The 20,154-nt window shown below is 40.6% G+C and overlaps 1 protein-coding gene across 1 annotated transcript in view; it reads right to left on the reverse strand.

The window, feature by feature from the left end:
• Window positions 1-2,166: 2,166 nt before the first annotated feature.
• LOC112161932 (TBC1 domain family member 12) overlaps window positions 2,167-20,154 on the reverse strand; it is a 19,949-nt gene continuing 1,961 nt past the window's right edge. Inside the window, exons 2-13 of the mRNA XM_024297492.2 lie at window positions 11,753-11,888; window positions 7,907-8,022; window positions 7,753-7,835; window positions 7,553-7,670; window positions 6,791-6,897; window positions 6,205-6,288; window positions 5,676-5,770; window positions 5,532-5,603; window positions 5,208-5,336; window positions 4,960-5,069; window positions 4,220-4,478; window positions 2,167-4,147 (exon numbers count right to left, since the gene is read on the reverse strand). Coding sequence (XP_024153260.1) covers window positions 4,076-4,147; window positions 4,220-4,478; window positions 4,960-5,069; window positions 5,208-5,336; window positions 5,532-5,603; window positions 5,676-5,770; window positions 6,205-6,288; window positions 6,791-6,897; window positions 7,553-7,670; window positions 7,753-7,835; window positions 7,907-8,022; window positions 11,753-11,888 — 1,381 coding nt within the window. The 3' untranslated portion in view covers window positions 2,167-4,075. The remainder of the gene's footprint in view (window positions 4,148-4,219; window positions 4,479-4,959; window positions 5,070-5,207; window positions 5,337-5,531; window positions 5,604-5,675; window positions 5,771-6,204; window positions 6,289-6,790; window positions 6,898-7,552; window positions 7,671-7,752; window positions 7,836-7,906; window positions 8,023-11,752; window positions 11,889-20,154) is intronic.

Here is a 20,154-nt window from a genome sequence, read left to right on the forward strand (position 1 = left end):
TCTCTGCGTGGGGGCTCTGCTGAGCGGCGCTGCCAGAAGGATCTTCACACCCTGTTGGAGTCAGAGGTCAGATAAGAATCTGAAGATGTTGAAGCACAGCCAGGCGAGGAAAGTGAAGCTGCTCTGTGCAGCTTAAGCTTCAGATTTACAGAACAGAAATGTGCAGCATTTTTATCAGACTCTCCATGAAAGTCTTTATGACTGAATGGAGGGTGATGGATAAGTGATCAGGAGCTTCAATTCTAGTGAAAACAACTACAATGCAACGATAGACGAACAGTTCAGATGACGGGAGCTCCTTCACAGGCGCACAATCCTGAATCAAACAAACAAACTGCTGCAGAAACACACCTCTGCATGGAGGCAGGAGCCACAACTCCTGCTACAACTGCTGCTGCTACGCCACCCAGTGGACAATCAAACACACTGCAGCATGTTTTGCTTTTGAAAAAAAAAACACATGGACATTTAAAAGTTACATTTAAAAACAGGCTAAAAAAGAGGCTTATTGGCAAGTAAAAATTAATTTAGGAGGAATATATTTAAAAAGGGAAAATACCTGCACAGGTTTCATAAAACAGAGACAATAATGATGCAGATTGCTGTAGTTTCTCACCAGAAACCCAGAAGCAGAAATCCTGATCATCACTGAACTGCAATGTTTTAGAGAAAAGTAGCTTAGTGCAAAAACTTGGATCTGTTTCTTCTTCCCGAGTTCCTTCAGATCGCGGTTTTTCACGGCTCTCTCTCTGGTAACAGAGTGGCAGCAGGACGAATGTATTAATGGGGTTTCCTACAAGTTCATTCAAGTTAAATTTAGATTAAGAGCAATTTCTCAGGCTATTTAAATAAATAAAAAAAAATGAACAGTATTGTCAAACAAAGTCAGTGCAGATGGTGCAGAAGCACAAGCAGTGAGATGGCTATATAGCATTCGCTGCTTCAAGAGCATTAGCTGCTGGCTGGATACGTGCTCCATCCACGCTGTGTTGAATGGTTAAAACTGTAGCCTCTTGTCTGTGTCGCAATGCTTTAGTGCACTCTATCGAATGGTTTTGCTGTTTTTCATTTGATCAAAAAAATTAATGAATGAAAAAATTATTTTTATGACGAGAAATGTGAAATGGAGAAGTTTCAAACAGCACGACTTATGCAGATTGGATGAGGAGGAACAAAAATCGAAGGCATAGACAGTCATGCACACACGAACTTCTAAAGTAGTGGTCTTCAACACCTTCTTTTCCAAACAGGTCCACATGCTTCTGATGATATGGATCAGATAAGTTAGGCTAAAGCTAACTATCAACACATCCTATTTACCATCTGAGTAAGATTGGGGTCATGGTTTTAAAAATGATTTCTGGAATTCTCTAAAGCAAAATGTTGTGAAACACTTGGTCTGGGACTCTGGACTTTTGAACATGAAACTTCTCCTTAGTTGGTGTCAGAAGTGGGACAGAGATGTCTGCTAAATTCAAACTGTATGACTGATGTCTATTTTAACTCCAGCATTTTCCTCAGAGGGATCCTCACATCAGTGATCGAGTCTTCTCAGGGATTGGGGTCGCTGCAGAGGGATCTTCCAGGTCTTGTTCTTTGCTTAGATCTGGAAGTGTATTCTGTAAACTAAGGGTGGGGGGGGTCATTGGTGTGGACAGGTACCCAAAATATTGCTTCCCCACTTCAGTACAAAGCCTGATTTCTACTTTGCGTCATTTTAGTGAATCATCTTATGCTTTACCGTGGTGTGTGTGTGTTTGGGGGGGTTGCATAGGTTCTATACATATTTTATGTCCAATTTTTGTTTTTAAAATTTGATTATGTTTTTAAGTAAAGCACATATGAGTTGGAAAAGTGCTATACAAATAAAGTTTGATTTGATTCATGCTCTAAAGCAACAGCCCTAAAGATCCTCCCTGGGTTGAAGAACCGTGGTGCAGTGATAGGGCGGTCAACCCCTGATTGGAAGATTGCAGGTTCAATTCCCACCTTGCTCACCCATGTGTCTAAGCGTCCTTAGTCAAAACACTGAATCCCATCATGCCTCTGGTGGTTATAGGTTGGTGCCAGTGTTTGGCCAGCCCACCCTCACATGTGCCTCTGTGACAGCGCTGAAACAGAGCAGGGTGTCGTCTGCATAAGGATGCACTCTAGGCAGAGATGGGAGTCGTTTGAAGAGGCATTTATTTACACATCAAACTAGTGGCTGTTATATGAAAAGACAGAACATTTATACAGTTTATTTACATCAACTGTAAGGCATCATGAAAAGAACTGTACACTGAAGTTAGTCCAGAAAAACGAGACAGAAGAAAGAAAAAAAAACTACACAGATTTACAGGAAGCAGTAACAAAAATTTAAATAAGAATGTTTGAAGCAAACTCTGTTAATCTCATCTGATCTCTACAGGTTAGTTGGTTTTAGTGTACAAGGAGTATTTCAACTGAGGATTCTGGGTAATCATAAAGGGCTCTGTAGGCAACACCTGCCAATAATAATATTGCACTTAACCGCTGCAGACAAGAGTCCAACACTGACTTTGTTTAGAAAACTTCCAATTCTTTTACTTGATAAAGTCTTTATTTCAAACAGGAACACTAGGGAAAAATGTAGAAACAGAGCAGATTGGGCTCTGAAAACACATCTATTGCGGCGTAGTGTCCTGCAGACTCAGATCAGTGAAGCTGAAGTCTCCAATCAGAGAGGAGCTCTCTCCTCCAGTTTGTTTTCTAATACTGAAGATGAAATGCGACTTTGCTGCAGCACCGTTATCGTCCTCACACAGAAGCTTAAACTAATCCATGATGCAAAAGTGTAGGAGGCAAAGAACATAATGGTGCAGTTTTATTTTGAAAATTCAACGTTTCCTCTGTAAACTTGTTTGTTTACAGACGTTTCAATGCGTTTTACCAAAACAAAAGATTTATGTTGAGACAAACACGCAACTTTGAGTGACAACAGAGGCTTTTCAATCCAAAACCTCAAAAAAAAGTTGCTGGTTTCACTCGAGAGTGGGCGGAGTCACAAGGAAGGAGGTCAGAAACACTTTTATGACGTTAAAGTGAAAATCCCTGAGCCTCCAAGAAAAATACTCCAAATTTTCTGCTTGATTGGACTATTATATGAAGGTAAATGTTTTTTGTTTTCATTATTTTAGGGACAAAAAAACAGTTTTAATTCTCCAAGAAGCTCATTTTTAACAGCTCCGTCCTTAAAAATGGTAAGAGTTTGAAAAGTTAATAAAAGTAAAAAAAAATAAACATTTAATGTGGCTTGGAGGTGAAATGAATATTTTGTGAAAAATCAGAACACTTTCAACACTAAGGTGGATTCTCCCTTGAAAAAAAACACTTCCTGTTTTTTCAATGATTCAAATCAGAAACTTTTTATTTCTTGAAGGTTCTTGGTGCACAAAAAAAACTGCTTTCTACCCTAAAAGGTTGAGCTCCTTTTTGGAAACAAGCTTTTATTGTGAAACACTCAAATGCTCATGATCAGATAAGTGCTGCAGGTTTCATCTGAAGACTCTGGAAAGGAAACTTTTTTCTGTGATTCCTGATAAGTTTGGAAAGAAGGAGGTGAACTGTGGAATGAACAGGAGTGTGAGATCTGGTGGAGAAGATTCTTCATATTGGTGTGCCGGATCTTCTGCGGATCGATCTTTGGTGATTGGGGCCGAAGTTTGACGTTTTGTTGAGTTCACTTCCTTCTGACCGCAGACAGGGGGCGCCCGTCTGATTAAAGTGCTGGGAGTGGCGGTTCCTTACGCTTCCTGTTGGCTCAGACTATAAAAAAAAAAGTCAGTTCTTCATCCTCGCTCTGATGGAGATCCTCCTCAGCTGGAACCACTTGAATGGAGCTGGCTGGTGAGTCTAGTGGGTACTGGGGGAGCAGAAGATCAAACCATAAAGTTGAAGCCGTTAGAAAACCTTTAGCACCTACAGAGAAGTCTTTAGGGAGGGGTTCCCAACATGGAGGCAGAAGACTCTGACTTCATGTGTGGGGAAATACTGACAATCTTGCTGGAGTTAAACCAACAACCACTTTGAAAATGTTCAGATGGGGGAGCAGGTGTTAGCTCCTCAGAGCCGGGCTGCCGCCTTTCTCCGCCTCCTTGTTTCCATCCTTCATCAGAGCAGAAAACACCTAAAACAGGACAGACACGTCACTCAAGGTTTTCCGTTAAGCCCCACCCCCTAATGTCAGAGCGAGGCCGACCTGCGCCCAGCGGCGGTTCCTGCTGATCATGTGCGTGTTGGCCATGGCGCTGAAGAGCGTGTGCGGCTGCAGGTCGTCCGGCAGGCGGCTGAGGAACTGGGCGATGTGGATGAAGTCCATCTGCAGCAGGACCTCCTCGTACAGACGCAGGATCCCCAGCCCCGTCCGGAACAGGCTCTCCTCGCCGTCCCGGCAGAAGACGTCCCACACCCGACAGGCCACGTCCAGAGGAAGCGACTTGCTGTACAGGGTGAAGATCCTGAGGGAGACAGACATCCCACTCTGCTCAGAATTTAAGCATCAAAAACACACTGAATTTTCAGGCTGAAATTGGTGTTTTTATTATGTTTTGTATTTTTTTCTGATGATTTAGGACATATTTAAAGAAAATTATGATTAACCCTTTAATGGTTAAACAAAAAATCTTTAACATACTGTAACTTTTCAACCGATAATACGATCAATGTAATTCTAGTAGATTTTGAAGGAGAAAAGCGGCTCACCGAGCCGCTTTTCTCCTTCAAAATCTACTAGAACTACATTGATCGTATTAATGGTTGAAAAGTTACCTTAAACCAAAGAACATAAACAGTGGAATCACCAAACCATACACCATAATGATACCTAAAAGACTACTGAAAACACTTTTTAAATAGTTCAAAAATTGATCAGAGTGAACTTCCATAGCTGTAAGTCTTGAATGACTGATAGAAAAGCTCAGGGTTTTAGTCAGGACTCACCAGTCAATCAGGTACAGGTCCGGCGTGAGGCTGCTGGTCTGGAAGTGACTGAACAGACGAGGAAGATTCTCCTCAAAGAAAATCTCAAAGGCTGCAAAATACTTCAGCATCTGAAACACACAGAGAACTTCTGTCACTTTCATCTCTGAAACAGAACTGAGTGTTTGTGCCAATGAGGAAACTTTAGAGGTTTTGCTATGAAAAGGAAAAGATTGTAGGAAGAGGAGTGAGGAAGGTGCATCTGGTACCAGGTCGTGGTCGACTCTGAAGAAGGCCATCTGACAGGGTTTGTTGAGCAGGTTGGCGAAGGTGATGAAGGCTTCGGCCTCCTCCAGGTTGAGGATGAGCACAGCAGCGATGAAGGACATGCCCTGAACCTGAGAGAGAAGAAGGATTTTTTCCTCAATGCTTCTGGTTAAAAACTTCATAATCATAATTAAAACACAACTTTTTTATTTAAAAAAATAGTCCTAAGAGGACTTTAAATCCTTTCCTTTGTGATTGTTTATAACAATTTTCCTGAAACAAAAGTCAAATGAAAGAGTTTCATTTTGGGGTTTGGAATGACTCACATAGCCGATGTCGGGTCTGTAACAGGTGTAAGCTCCCAGCACGCTGTGGAGGAGGTCGTGGTACGGACCGCCCTGCAGGAGGAAAGGGTCGAGGGTCACATGACCTGCACTGATGTGTCAAACTCATTCATGAGATGCAGATACCTTCTGGAAGATGAAGAGGGAGGGGAATGTTCTGGAAATGTCCAGTTTGATGAGGTCCAAGCTGGACTCCCTGTCGGCCAGAGACGCTCCTCCATCTGACCAAAGAGTTTTTTAAACTTTGAGTTTTTCAACCTCTACACATTTCACAATAATACGAGATGAAAACAATTTTAAATAAGCACTCATACAAATAAAAGTCAATAGGAAGCTTTCAACACTTTTCAGATAGTTAGCTTCTTTTTACCCATAATACCCTCTGTTTTTCACTTTTATGACTAATTTATTATATGTTGCATTATGTTAAATGTTGTTTAGTTAATTATTCTTTATAAATTAGATCTATTACATCATTTTAAAAATCCATTCAGGTGTGCAGGTTTGTGGGACACATTTCTCTTTTTTTCATATTTTGATCTTAACTCAGAAGATCTGTTGTGCTTTAACTTGAAACACCTTTAATGTATATTTTACATTTATGTTATCAGCAGAAACTGCCAGCTCATGTAAAGGAAGTGAAGTGACGGCGTACCGCTCTCGCTGTCGTTGACTGAACTGGTCTCACTGTAACTTCTCCACTTCTCTTTGGCTCTGGACAGGAAGATCTCATAGAGTTCTGCACAGAAACAAAGTCAGCAGGTTAATTCATATAAACAGAAGCAGTTTATTAGTATCATATCAAGAAAAGGCAAACAACAAATGCTTGAAATCACTGGATTGCACCATGTTTTTATCAAGAGTTTAGCCTTTAATTTGTGACCTAAATATAAAGGAAGCAAATCCATTTTTCCCTCTTTGTTAAATAGGTTTATGAAGTTTCTATTGGCTAATTTTAATCTTAAAGAAGAGATCAAATTGAAGGTACTAATATAAAGTAATAATTTCCCTTCACTAGTCCTCAATTTTTGATAAAGAGACAGAAACAACTTAAGGATGAGGTGGTGAAGGTTTTTTTTTATTTTTAAGAAGGAAGCGATGTGTTGCCTTTAGCACCCCCTGTTGGCCACTTTTACTTACGCAACTGAAGATAATTCCTCCTATAAAGGGAACCTCTGGCTCTGATTCAAACTATTTTTGTTCGTTTTGTTCTTTTTTTTTAATAGTAAACGTTTGTGTACCTGGTGTGATGTTCAGCTCGTTGCCGATGGCGAGGCTCCACACTCTTCCTCTGACGCTGGGAGGAAGCCCCTGCCACCAAAGCTCCCGGACGCGTCGAGTTGCCTTCCTGCACCAAAACGTGTGCAATGAGACACACTGAAATATGGAACAGTACATTTTTTAAATCCCTCCCTATTTAAAAAAGCAACCCTTGAAATCAAAATATTTTTTTCACCAAGTCATGTGATGGTGAAATCTAGATTATGAACTTTTCAGCCTTTTATGTCTGTGGTCACTTTTATTTACATTGACAGGAAGACTCAGAATGATGATGTTTGGTGTGGAAATCAAGAAAACACAAACAACAAAAGTAAAAATCAAAGTCTAGGATTCTTTTTTTTTTTGTTTTATGCTGCTTGAATAATTACTTTCTGTCTGAAACGAATAGATTCTTCATTTAAATGCAAATCATGATTTGAAATGTTTGAACAATTCTCCAGGATTTTTCTCCAGAAATGAAGAACATTTAAAATGTTAAAACAAATATATATTTTTAGTAACAAAAATCCAGAACTATTTTAACATTCTATGGATGATTTCTGAAGTATATTTATTGAACAAAAATCTATTTTTTTAATGTATATTTAATAAACTTTCATTAACTCTCATTGAAAGTTTCTGTCTTCAACAAGTCTCCAGAGGTTTTTACAAACATCTGAACTCTCCGTTCTGATAGGTGAGGAAATGAATCAGTTTCAGAATGCTGAAGCTTTGTCGCTCACATGCTGTCCCAGTGCGGCAGGATCTCGGTGTTCCACACCACCATGGCGTTGGAGATGCTGTCCTCCTGTCTGTGGCGCTCCTTCATCTGACGCTTCTTCCTCTGAGCTTCTTTCATCTCTGATGGACGGATTCAAAGCTGAGTTTAGTTTTACATGGATGGCATCTATCTCTCAGTTTGTTTGGGTTTTTTGACGCATACCTCTCCTCTTGGCTCCTGCTACCATCTCCTCGTACTCCTGCTTGTGCCTCTGAGTTTCCTCCATGGACTTGGCTGGCAGGTTGCTGCAGGATGCACAAACGTTTTTTTTTTAATTCTGTTTAGCTTTAGGACATAAAATGATGGGTCCACTCACGAGGGCCGGTCCTCCAAAATGAGAGCTGTGGTGGACAGAGGCTCAAAGTCCAGATTCTTCCTCCGTCCTGCCGCCAGGGGGGGCTGAGAAGATGGAGAGTCATTCTCTTCTTCCTGCTTTAAACACAAAACGAGGAATGGTGAGACGGCTGAAGAGCTTCCTCTCTGTTAGTGCATTTCAGGAAGACGGTGGATTCCGGAGAAGAAGGTTAAATGTATTGTTTGGCTGAACCTGGAGATGAGATCTGACGCTCACGGTAAAAAAACTGGTTTTGATGAGACTTTAATGAAGCTCAGCTCCTCGTCTATTAAGACCCCAAGATTTCCACCTGAAACTTTGGTCTCAATTCCTCAAGAGATCTGCATTGCAACTCCCTGCGCTCTTATTATTTTCTAAAACCAAAAAATTTGTCAGTTGTTGCTAAAAATTCCACTCCGATCTTTTATTGATCTATTTTAAAAGCTTTCCCGTTGATCTTTTAATTATGACGGAGCTGTTTGTGGCCAGAATCTTAAAAATCTGTGTTTTCTAGGACATAGTTTCTGCAGAATGGCAGGAGCTCATTAGAAATTTACCCCTAGTTTGTGTGCGGGACTGTTGGCCTGGAGCAACCCCCGCCCCCCCTTTACTCTCCTTATTGCCTTCTGTTTACCCACTCTCCTGCTAGCTTCCAGGTGCAACAAATATGCAGAGCAAACAATAAATTTAACATTTTTCAAATGGAATTTCTTCATCTACTCCTGATTTTAATAAAGAAAAGCAGCAGCACAGATGAATGGGACATTGCTCTTTAGTGACACAGCTGTATAAAGCTGAATTTTGTCTCCATAGCTGAAACACGACAAAGTATGATTAAACCCAGGAGAGCGTTTATAGGCTGAACCGCAGAAGTCTAAGAATCCAACCCTGAGGCACTCCAAATGACATGGAGACTCTCAGATTTTTGACTGCCCATCTGTCCATTACTCCAAGGAAAAAGTCCAGCAAAGCAGGAAACTGCAGTTTTATGTTATTTCAACTACCGTAACTCTTCAACTGTTTACACAATTAACACAACTGCAGCGGATTCTGAAGCAGAGAGAAGCAGCTTTGCACTGATGTGCAATGTTTTACAGGAGTGGAGCCCTTATATACAATATTGGGGTAAATTGGGGAAGTTGCAGGAGACACCTTACTAACATACACTTTAACATATCGTAAATTTTCAACCATTTATGTGATAAACGTGAATCAGTTGATTCTGACACTGAGAAAAGCGGCTTTTCATATCGGCTTTGCACCAATGCGCAACATATTAGTAACATAAAGTGCTGCATAAGCTGCTTTTCTCAGCCTCAGAATCTACTGAAGGTACATTCATTTGCTAAACTGTTGAAAACTTGCAGTAGTAGAAAGAACAGCACAAGAGCTGAAGGTCTGGTGTTAAAGGGTTTACATGTTTAAACTAACATCCTCAAAGATATATTAATACATTTTGAGTTCTTCACAGTAAATCGAAATATTCTGATCAAAATGTGAAATGAGGTTAATCCAGTTCAAACAGACTAATGAATAGATGTTCAGTTTGTGCTGAAGGCTGTCTCAGCACCTTTATTACTGAACATGGCCAGCAGAGGGAGACAGAGCTCCTCACTCAGCTCTACCTTGCAGTAATGTTCAGACATCACATGATCTATCAGTGGTATTCTGCTATGTGACTATGAAAACAGACTTTAAAACAACACTTTAAAACCAAATCCAGAAATAATGTGTGTTGTGTGATTTAGTGACAGGAAATGTAGATTATTCTGCAAAAATCTTTAAAAAAAATGTATAGTCATTTAAAACTCATATAGTCATTTTAAAACTCATAGAGAACTCAGACCTGAGTTCAGTAAACTGTCGGATTCCAGAAAACATCCAGAATGATTCAAGGAAGACAGGGACAAGCTTTTATTTACATCTGATGCTCCTACAGGAAGTGGCCAACAGGAAGAGCATGACCAGCACAGGAACTTCACTTCCTGATCCTCATCTCTGCAAAACTCTGAGGAAGCAGATCCAGACCAGATCTGATGCGTGACGATGTTAGGAAATGATTGATTTCTGAGAACATTTAACAGAAAAACCTCCAGACCAGCTTCCACACTGAGGAAGACTTGAGATGAAGATCCGCTCATGACGAACAGCAGAGCAGCTGACCCAAAATGACCCCAAAGAGGCTCATCTAAAACTGAAGACATGCTTTAAGAACACCCTCCATTAAAAAAAAATGTGTTTGACATGTTTCTGATTGAGGACGCAAATACAGAAAATTACGCTAAAAACAATTTTTCTGAGTATTTATTTAATTAAATTATTGTGAATAAATTATGTTTGAAAAATATCTTATTTGTGACGTAGAAAATACTGTTCATGGCCGTATACGGTTCCCACCACAGCTCAGAGGCAAATTTCTAATAAAACACTGCTGGTCTGCAGAAAGTATGTCCTGGAAATCGACAGTTTTTTTTTTTTATTTTGGCTAAAAACAACACAACCAAAAGGAAAGGAGCACTGTGAAAGCTTTTACAATAGATCAAAAGATGACCAGAGTGGGAATTTAATGTGAAGTTCACATTTTTTTTACCATTTTCTTTCTAAATTCTCAAACCCAGTAGTTTCTTGCAGAAGTTTTAATTCTGAGGTTTAAGCTGAATTAAAGCTAAAATTAGGATTTTTGCTCTCTGTCACTTCTCCCTCTTTCCTCTTCCTCCTCCGCCCTACTTTTCCCGTTCTTTCTTCTTTTCCTTCCTTTGCACTACATGTTCCTCCACAGATGAGTGTCCGACTCATGATAACCACATCTGGACCCCCCTCTGTTCAAAAATAATGTGACCCTACTACAGAGCGAGCTGGGGGGGACAGCTGACATGGGGGGGGGGCTCCATCAGTGTGAGGCAGCAGGTGGTTCCTGTCAGCTCCTGCTGAATGATGGATGTGAAAATGGATTTCAGGCCTGAGAGGAAAACAAACACAGTCTGATGACTTTAACCCCCCCGCCCCTCCGATGAGGGTGTCAAAGCTCACTCTTGTTGCAGTTTGTGCTTCAGGTTTGTTTGAGGATGGAGGAGTCCTCACAAAGACATGTAAATTAGCATCTGTGTGCAGCAGAGTGCAGCTGCTCTGCAGGATAGCAGCAGCTCTGTGTGAACCACCACCCCCTCCCTCCACAGCAGGCGCTCAGTTCTGGTTGCTTAGCAACCACATCCTCTCGGTAAATCCTTTTAGGAGTCTCATCCCCTCCCATGTTCCAACAAAACAGATGCAGGCTAACGTTATTAGCATCATGCCAGAAAACGCTTCTCAGAAGCCATTAATCGGGTCAAAGGTCGACCAGATGCAGCATTTTAGTGCAGCTTCTGCAACAATTTAGTCTCTAATATAAGCCCCCATCTTCACAGAGACCCCCCCCCCACCCCTTCTGACTGCATCTTTTAGAAGTTAAGAAAATGTATGAAAAGAAAGATAACTTCTCTCCTTTATGCAACCCTGTCTGTGTCACTGCAAACCTTTAAGTTCAGGGTGGATAAACCCCAGCAGCTCATCAGAGCGTCCTCATCCATCATAGAGGTCAAACTGTTTAGTCGCTGCGCTGAGACTCCCTGGAGCTGTTCTCAGGTCAGTCAGAACCCTCAGAGGACGTTTGCATCACACCAGAAGCTGAGCTCTTATTCTGAGTTACCTCCTGCCCTGACTTTGCAGAGAAAGCTTCCTCCACAACGCTTTCCTCTAAAACACATGAACTTGTCAGCAGACTCGTGCTTTTGTCTGGCTGTAACAAACGCCTCACAGACACAGAGGAGCAGAAGTCTGTAAAACACCAACCTGCTGCATCGTCGCGGCAGAGCAAAGGTCTGGGCTTTGATCATCCTCTCTCGCTGCCGTCTTTCCAAACAGTCGCCACCCTGATGCATTGTGGGATGCTGCCTTAGGCTCTTTGGATTTCCTAGAAAACAGGCTCCTGAATAAAAAAAAAATAAAAGATATTCATCAGCCCTCATTGTTTATAATCAATGTTCATTCAAACCAACATTAAAAGTAAACACTATAAAATGAGATGAACCCATGTGCATATCACTGATATGATGAAGAATCCAACATTTATTTCTGAGGTCACGGATATGATAGAATGGAAATAAACATTAGATTTAACACTAAAATTAGCAGTTAATTTAGTGACAGAGTTGGAACTGGATTTAACATTGAATTTAGCAATAGATTTTAAAAATTAGGCAGCAGATTTAGCATTGAATTTACTTTTTTCACATTATTTTGCATCTTTACAGCAATACAAAATAACCTGTAACATTTTATTTAGTCTTAAAATAAGTTCAAAATTGTAGCACATTTCCTGCCACATTATTAAAACTGTTTATCATTATTTTGACTTCTTAAAAACTAAATAAAGTTACATTTTTACTCCAATAGGCCAGCATTTGAAACAATTAAAAATTGGTTTTTATTACGCAATTTCCCATTTTACCATGTATTGTTTTTACTTTAGAAATCATTTTCTTTTTAACTAATTTAGCCTTTTAAAATGAATTTAGCATTTTTATAAAGTCATATAATTTATATTCTTATTCATCAACATTTAGCTTATTTTTAGCAGGATGCTTTTGTTAAGACAATTTTTCATGTAATTATCATTCCAGCAATAATTGTAATGCAGATGAGATGACAAGGTTTAAGTTTTATGCATTCATCTTTTCTATTAAAACACTTTTTTGTTAATAATGTTAATATTTTGGTTGAATATAAATATATTACAGGCCAACTGCTAAAAATAAGCTCTAAAAGTTCACAGAAACAGATGCAGTTTTTCCAAAAGAAGATTGTTTTTTGTTCGCAGAGTTGGGGCTAAGATGGAGCCAGGATGGACAACAAACAAACATTTCCAGCACAGAGAACCAATATCTTTAAAACAAAGACGCCAAGAGTGCAGCTGCACTGAGCAGCCCTCATTATTTCATCCCAAACAAAAGATCTCTGTCTGCAGAGACAAAAGAACAACACAGAAAAGTGGGGAAAAAAAACAACAACTTGGAGCCTGCCACCTAGTGGCAGCAACATGACACTTCTGCAACCACAACCACATCCATGTGTGTTAAGATATGACAATTAAGATTAATCTGAAAGTGTCACGGGACACAGAGGGTCCAGAGCATGTATCCCTGCTGTCACTTTCCTGTAAAAGGTTCTGTTTCTCCTCATGTCAATGAACAGCCCCCAAAATGTTTCTGTCGAACTAAGAGTTCCTCCTAAAGATGTGTGGTCAGAGAGATCAGAAGTTAAGCTAGAAGTTCATCCAAATCGTGCGTTTTTAAATTTTCTGTAAATTGGAAGAAATAAAATCGGTTGAATCGAGAGTTTTTGTTTCAATGGAAATAGATCAGTCACCGAGGGAAGAGAGTATCATTCACTATCTTCGGGTTAACCGGTGCAGATTTGTGGGTTCCAAAGACAGTTTGAGGCTCCAAAAGAGAAGTGGACAACCACCTTAAGGGACGTCATGAAAATGGACTATACTATAGTCGTCCATGTGGTAAATGTATCAGGAATTCTTGTAAGGATAATGTGAGTTCCATGCACTTATGACTCATGGGTGTTGCTGTTGTACAGCCTAACCTAACACCACGCTCTAGCCATCATGGAGGTGTGCAGACTGGCTCCTTACTGACCAAACGCAAATGCTGCACACACGGGGTATCCACGTGATACACAAGTGCCCATAGGACACCTGAAGGATGCACCTTGCACCTGACACCTGGTTCACACTGTGAAGTGGAGGGTGGGTGGAGTGTGCGCAGTATCCACTTCACCTCCAGTTCACATCAGACACGTATTTTTCCGCGACGGTCAACAGGCGTTTGTGCCCAGCTGTGTTTTTGTTTTTTTTTTGCCATCATGGGTAAATAATCTTATAAAAAAAATACGACGTTGATCTTGACTTGCCGCCAACTGTTCTCTGCCTCTCTCTCCTTGATTGTGTTTTAAGATCCCCCCCCAGCAATCGACCAACTGCGTTGATCAGTGTATGTATGCGTGTTTCTGTCTGTTTTTGTGTGTTGCGCTTGTGTGTTTTACTGTGTAGTATTTTATTGTGAAAATTTGGATAGATTTTGAAAACTGAGCAAATTTTCTCGTGTCTTGCCGTAACTTCCTGCAAGAGTTGACGTTGATCACTCGCGGCTTGTGTAAAAAAATAGACCAGACGGCGAAACGATCGCTGCACGGTGCGAGCTGGTGTGAACCACAGACTACACTATAGATTAACACGGGTGGCGAATTGAAGGGGTCTCCGTTCCGCGCCCCTTCCGTGTGCAGTGTGAATCCGGCGTTATAGTTCAATGCACTTGTATAAGACATAAGTTATGTTAAAACGTTATGTTCTTAAAGTTTGAAAAATTTAGTTTAAGTGTGTTCAATAAATATTTATCCTGTTCGGCCCGTGACCTAAGGTGTGTTTTGGATTTTGGCCCCCTGTGCCATTGAGTTCGACTCCCTGCTCTACCGGTTTACAGAAGTCTACGGTCCTAAAATTTCTCGCCTGTTCCCCATACAGATTTGTCCATTTTAAACTGCATCTACCCATAAGGGCAGTTGTGACTAAAGCATAAAAGCTTCAGCTGTTTGGAGTCGATTCCGCCTGGTTTAGTGTGTCAAACATCCAAACATGTGGAACCCTCTAAGACAGGCATGTCAAACATACGGCCCGCGGGCCGGACCCGGCCCATTGGATGATTTAATCCGGCCCGTCATAAATTTCTGAGTATGTCAAAAAAAGAAGCGAGTCACTAGCTCATTTCTATCAAAAGTTATGATTTTTTAAAATAAATACAAACCAAATGCTCCCTCCGGCCGCTAGAGGGCAGTAAATGTGTTAAAGAGCTCACGTCCAGCATGCGGCACTGACACGAGTTAGTACCAGGCGTCCGAAGGCACCGGATCGTCCAGATTTGGATAAATATAAAGACAACATAACAGATTTGCTGCGAGAGTTTGAGCGGAGGTTTCAGGTTTTCAGTGAACTTGAGAACAAATTCGTCTTTTTCCGCTCGCCATTTACAGTGAAGCCTTCTGATGTGCCAGCTGACATTCAGCTCGAGCTTATTGACTTGCAGTGCGATTCCGCTATGAAGGATAAATTTGGGTCCGTGGGATTGGATACGTTTTATCAGTTTCTTGTGCCAGGTTACCCCAAATTAACAGCCGTGGCTGCAAAGGTTCTCTCCATGTTTGGGACTTACTTAAGTTTGTGAACAGGTGTTCTCTGTGATGAACAATAATAAAACAAAGCAGCGCTCAAGGTTAACTAATGAACGGAAGTGAAGTTAGTTTTACGTTGGATATTCGACAGATAGAGCACTGCTCTCGGAGTTGCACTGGACCCGGACCCCGTGAGCGTGCGAGGTTTACCCTGACCGAATGTCTGTTGAATATCCAACGTAAAACTAACTTCACCTCGGTAACAAATGAACACTTGAATGACATTGTTAAATGTGCTGCTACTCAGGATTTGACACCTGATATCAACGCACTTGTAAAGGCAAAAAGATGCCAAGACTGCAGGAGTGCAGTGAGAGAGAGAAAACAGTGTGATGACATGACATTTGTTTGCACTCATAAATACAGATCAATAAAAATAAGATTAATCTGGTTTCATATTAAAGACAATTAATATTTTGCAGTATATTCTCATCTTCAGTAGGCCCAGCCTAGTAGTTTGAGCTGATGTAGTCTAATCTTATTGCCCATGCACTGCTAAAACTTTTATTTGGTATTTTTATTTATTATTATATATTTTTATTTATTATTATTTCAAAGCAGTATGATAATTAAGGAAAAACATTTTTTTCATAGCTCCCACTTGAGTTTGTTTAGTGTGGTGAGTTGGTTCAGGTGTAAAACTGCATTCACTCAACTGTTAAAATAAACCAGTTGTTAACACATTCAATGCCAAACATGAAAATCATTTTTTTCTCCATTGTTTGTGAATAAATGTGTTGTGCGTAGAACAGATCCCTTGTCATCCGTGATTATAATATGTAGGGTAGGCTACAAATTTGGGCTGAATGATAAAGCATAGTACTGAAAAACAAAGCTAAATAGTTGGAGTTGACATTCTTTTACTGATCCGGCCCACCTGAGAACAGAAAGTCTGGATCCGGCCCCAGAGCCAAACTGAGTTTGACATGCCTGCTCTAAGAGATGAGAGTCTGAAGCTCCAGCTGAGCAGAAGGAGTCTCCTTAAATCTCAAGGCTTTGATTATCCTGTCAGCAGCGACTTTGGTTTCTGGCTTTGTTCAAGACACTTCAGTGAATCGGCTTCCAGGATGACATATTCAGTCAGAAACGCAAAAACTGTTTATCATCTCTGTGCTCATCTTCTGTTTAAGAGTGTAAGTCCAAGGAAATTTTTTTCCACCTGGGATCAGATTCAGAGAGGCACCTTTGTGTGTAAATAAGTAACAACAGAAAGGTTAGAGGCGCTCCTTAATCCTTTAAATAATAAAACATCCTTCTGCTGTTCTACTTTAAAGCTAAACTTTGACTTGAAGCCAAAGAGGATCATGTGACAACCTCTCCCTCCCACCCCTTTGACAGCCCACAGCAGGGCAGCTTCCTCCGAGTTTCCTTTGAGACATCCACACCAGCTGTCAAGGCGCAGGTCCAAACCCAAACCAGAACTCATGGAAACCGAAACAGCCATGCAGCTGCAGAGGAACCGAGCTGAAGGAGACGTGGGCCTGAGGAGCACGTTCTGTACAAAACAGAAGCTCTGCGGGACAAAACCAATGTTTGCAGACACAGAATGTCACAGAAAACAGAGAACTGTGAGGCCTTTTGAGTCCATCTTCTCCAAGATCTACATTCATGTCTGTGTTCCTGCAGCAAGTTTAGGAGAAATGTGTTCAAGAAAGACCTTAAATAAGTCAGAATATGAACAACTGGAGTCACCCAGACACCTGTTCAAACTGCAGCATCATCTAAATTAGTACGAGGTTCCTTTAATTGATGATTGTCTCATTGAGATTATGTTTTTAGCTTAAATCAAAAAAACCTGTGCAGTTTTCTAGGACAGTTTCAGCAGAGCGGCAGGACTTCATTAGAAACTCGAGTTGTGACTGTTGATGTGGGGCGACTTTGTCTCCACTTTTCTCCTCATTGCTGAGAGCTCTCAATTGGAGCGATCTAGCCGTACAGTTTTAAGCCAGATGCCAGTTCGGAAGAAGAAAACAAAGACGTACATGGATCTATTTGTCTGCAAGCCGATGCATTAGAATGGAGCGGAGCAGGGAACTTGTGACCCCGCCCAGTTTTTTCTACGTCACACACACGATTTTCTTCCAACAGCACATTTTCATCTGCTCCTGATTGTCAATGATCTGAATAAAGAAATACTCAGAAATTCTATTTTAAGATTAATTTTGTTTATATGTGCTCTCCATCATCAAAAAAGGCTACAAGAATGTGTTAAAAAAAAAACTAAAAACGTTCAGAGTTGGTTAAAAAGAAAAAGTATTAAATCAATGTTATCTTACTCTGAATATTCTTGTTCTCTACTTATAAGTCTTAGTCATACACAGTTGTTTTAATTGTGTATAAAACAAAGCGTCAAAGTGTGATGTTTCATCAGAACACTCTCCAGGCTCCATCATGTGACTCATTCTCAATTGTGTATTGAACATTCTTGGTGTTTGTTGTTGTTGTTTCATGGAATAGATTGTCCCCCAGCGTTGGTGGTCATCATCACATCTCAAAAGTAGGTCAAATGTTCCTGAACGCCGCTCAGCTTAACGAGGTGCTAACTGCATCGCAGCGCACAAACGACATTTAGTGGGAGTGGCTAAAGCGCTGCCGCCATCTTGTGATGAGAAATAAGACAATTTATTTATTTATGTACTTTATTCTCTCACAAACTGTGGTGGCGGGCAGTTTGTAATCAAGGTCGCTGATCAGATCATTTTTGACCTCACACTACAAATTGCTCATAAAACAAACTTTTAAAATAGTGAACATGGACAGAACATTTACAACATGACAGAGACCAGAGAGCTGAAGCTCGCCGAGGACGGCGGAATTATTCCTGCTCATATCCCCAACTGGAATACTATTAAAATGCAGGAAGTCACCCAGTGGCCGAGTTCAGACCACAGCATGAAGGAGGCACCAGACCACACGGATACATGTGGATCAACACCCGGCAACAGGACCCCTGAAAACTGCCCCTGAATGCTTGCTCAGAACTCCTCTGTTCCTCTTTCCCTGGAAGACTCATTGAAGCCGGACGTGGAACTGAAACTAGACAGAGGATGAAGAAAGAACGGTCTCCTTCAAAGTTACACAGACACCATAAACTCCCATAATCCTTCTTGAAATGAAGTTTGCATTTATTGAGGTCATCCCGAACTTTCAGCAGGTCCAACGATTCAGAACTGCACACCAGCACACCTACTTTCCTTCTTCTCTTTGGAGACTTTTACCCTTAGAAACATCCGATTGTCCTGGATCAAGTCAAGTCGAGTATTATAGAATGAAATGCAAAAATCTGATCATGACCATTGATTTGTAAATGTGGTAAACTGAAAGCATTCTGTATAAGAGACATGAAGAAGACGCAGCCAATGCAAAATTGCACTGAAAAAAATCTGAACAGCGAGACTATGAGAGATGAGCCGTGGTGTAGTGAGGGAAAACGGTCTTCTAAAAAAGATAATATCACGACAAAAAAAAATGTTTTTTTCAAATTATGTTGCAGCAGCAGTAATATATACCTTACGACCAAGATCAGAAGTCTGTCAGCTTCATGTTTGTTTGATATTTTTGATTCAAACCAACGGACCTGTTCCTTTCTCCAAGTGCATCCATAAAGCTCCTTATCCATCACTCACATCTAGTTTCTAGGAAAAATTAAACAAATGTTTACAGACTTCATAATTACGCACTTTTTCCCAAAGCTCTAAAACAAATCTCTGTGACTCTGGAGAAGTCCTGAAGACTTATTCCAAATAGCTTAATAGTGCTGCCCCTTTTTTGGGTTTGCTTTCACACGTAGCTCTCTCAAGGAAGTACCAACAACTAAAGTGGACCACAGCAGGAGAAAAAGCACGCAGTTCCTACAACTGAAACCAGCTCTGACCAGGACTGGCAAACACAGAAAGTAGAAACCCGGAAAGTCCTCTTACTAATAAACTCTGATGCTGTACTTCCCGATACCAATCAGACATTTTCAGTCTTTTTGATAGCCTTTACTTCATTGTTTCTGCTCTAATATTGATTCTTCTGGTCACATTGAAGTGAACGCACCAGAATTCATCTGCAACCAGAGTTCAGAGGGAACCTTTTTAGACCCTAACTGAAGCCTGTAGAGTCAGAGATGAAGCTCCTGAGTCAGTTTCCCTAAGATCTATGGATGTCACACAAACTACTTCAAACCGCAAAAAACTGTGCTAAAATAGAAGTAGTGAACATGCACATTTTTACGCTGCTTCTGCATTTTAGCTTAGCTTCCCTCCTGTGAAACAATAATGGAATAACAAAGATCTTTGCATGAACAGATGCACAAAACATTAAAAAAACTTGGTCCATCAAACCACTTTCACTACTCCAAAATAAATGCCCCTTTTGCAACCGACTGTTACATTTCTATTCTATTTTCTCTCTTTTTCATGAAAGCCTTAGTAGAATTGGAATAAATACAATTTTTTCAGAAATCTTTCAACTTTTACAGCCCTCTGCTTGCAGTGAATGAATATGTTTTTTTCTTTTTTGACAATCAAATGCAGAAGTGAAAGTCAGCCGGTATCTAAAACTGGCTCCAAACAGGTTCTTCTGCAGGAACACGTCAGCTTAAGAGTCTGAAGCAAGAGTAAAGACATGAATCCATCATCAGAGGAAGAGGATCAGAATCCACACAGGAGGTTATATGCTCCTTCCCAAACAAACAAAGAGTTAAAAACATCTGATCTGTCTGCCACGTCTGCAGATGGACTCCATCTGCTCTGCAAACACAGATCAACACTGCAGCTGCAGATTTGAGAACATCCGGCCCAGACAGTGTCATTATCCTAGTTGTCCTGAAGCCTGGGTTCTCCAAAAATCCAATCTTTTTCCACATGAATAAAGGTTTTTCAGGCATTGATCACATGCTTCCATGTGCCTTTATAGTGGCAAGATTCACTTGTGAAAAAAAAGTTTGAAGATTACTTTTTTAAATGTGTATG

The sequence above is a fragment of the Oryzias melastigma genome, linkage group LG15, assembly GCF_002922805.2.
Source record: "Oryzias melastigma strain HK-1 linkage group LG15, ASM292280v2, whole genome shotgun sequence".
Classification (NCBI taxonomy): domain Eukaryota; kingdom Metazoa; phylum Chordata; class Actinopteri; order Beloniformes; family Adrianichthyidae; genus Oryzias; species Oryzias melastigma.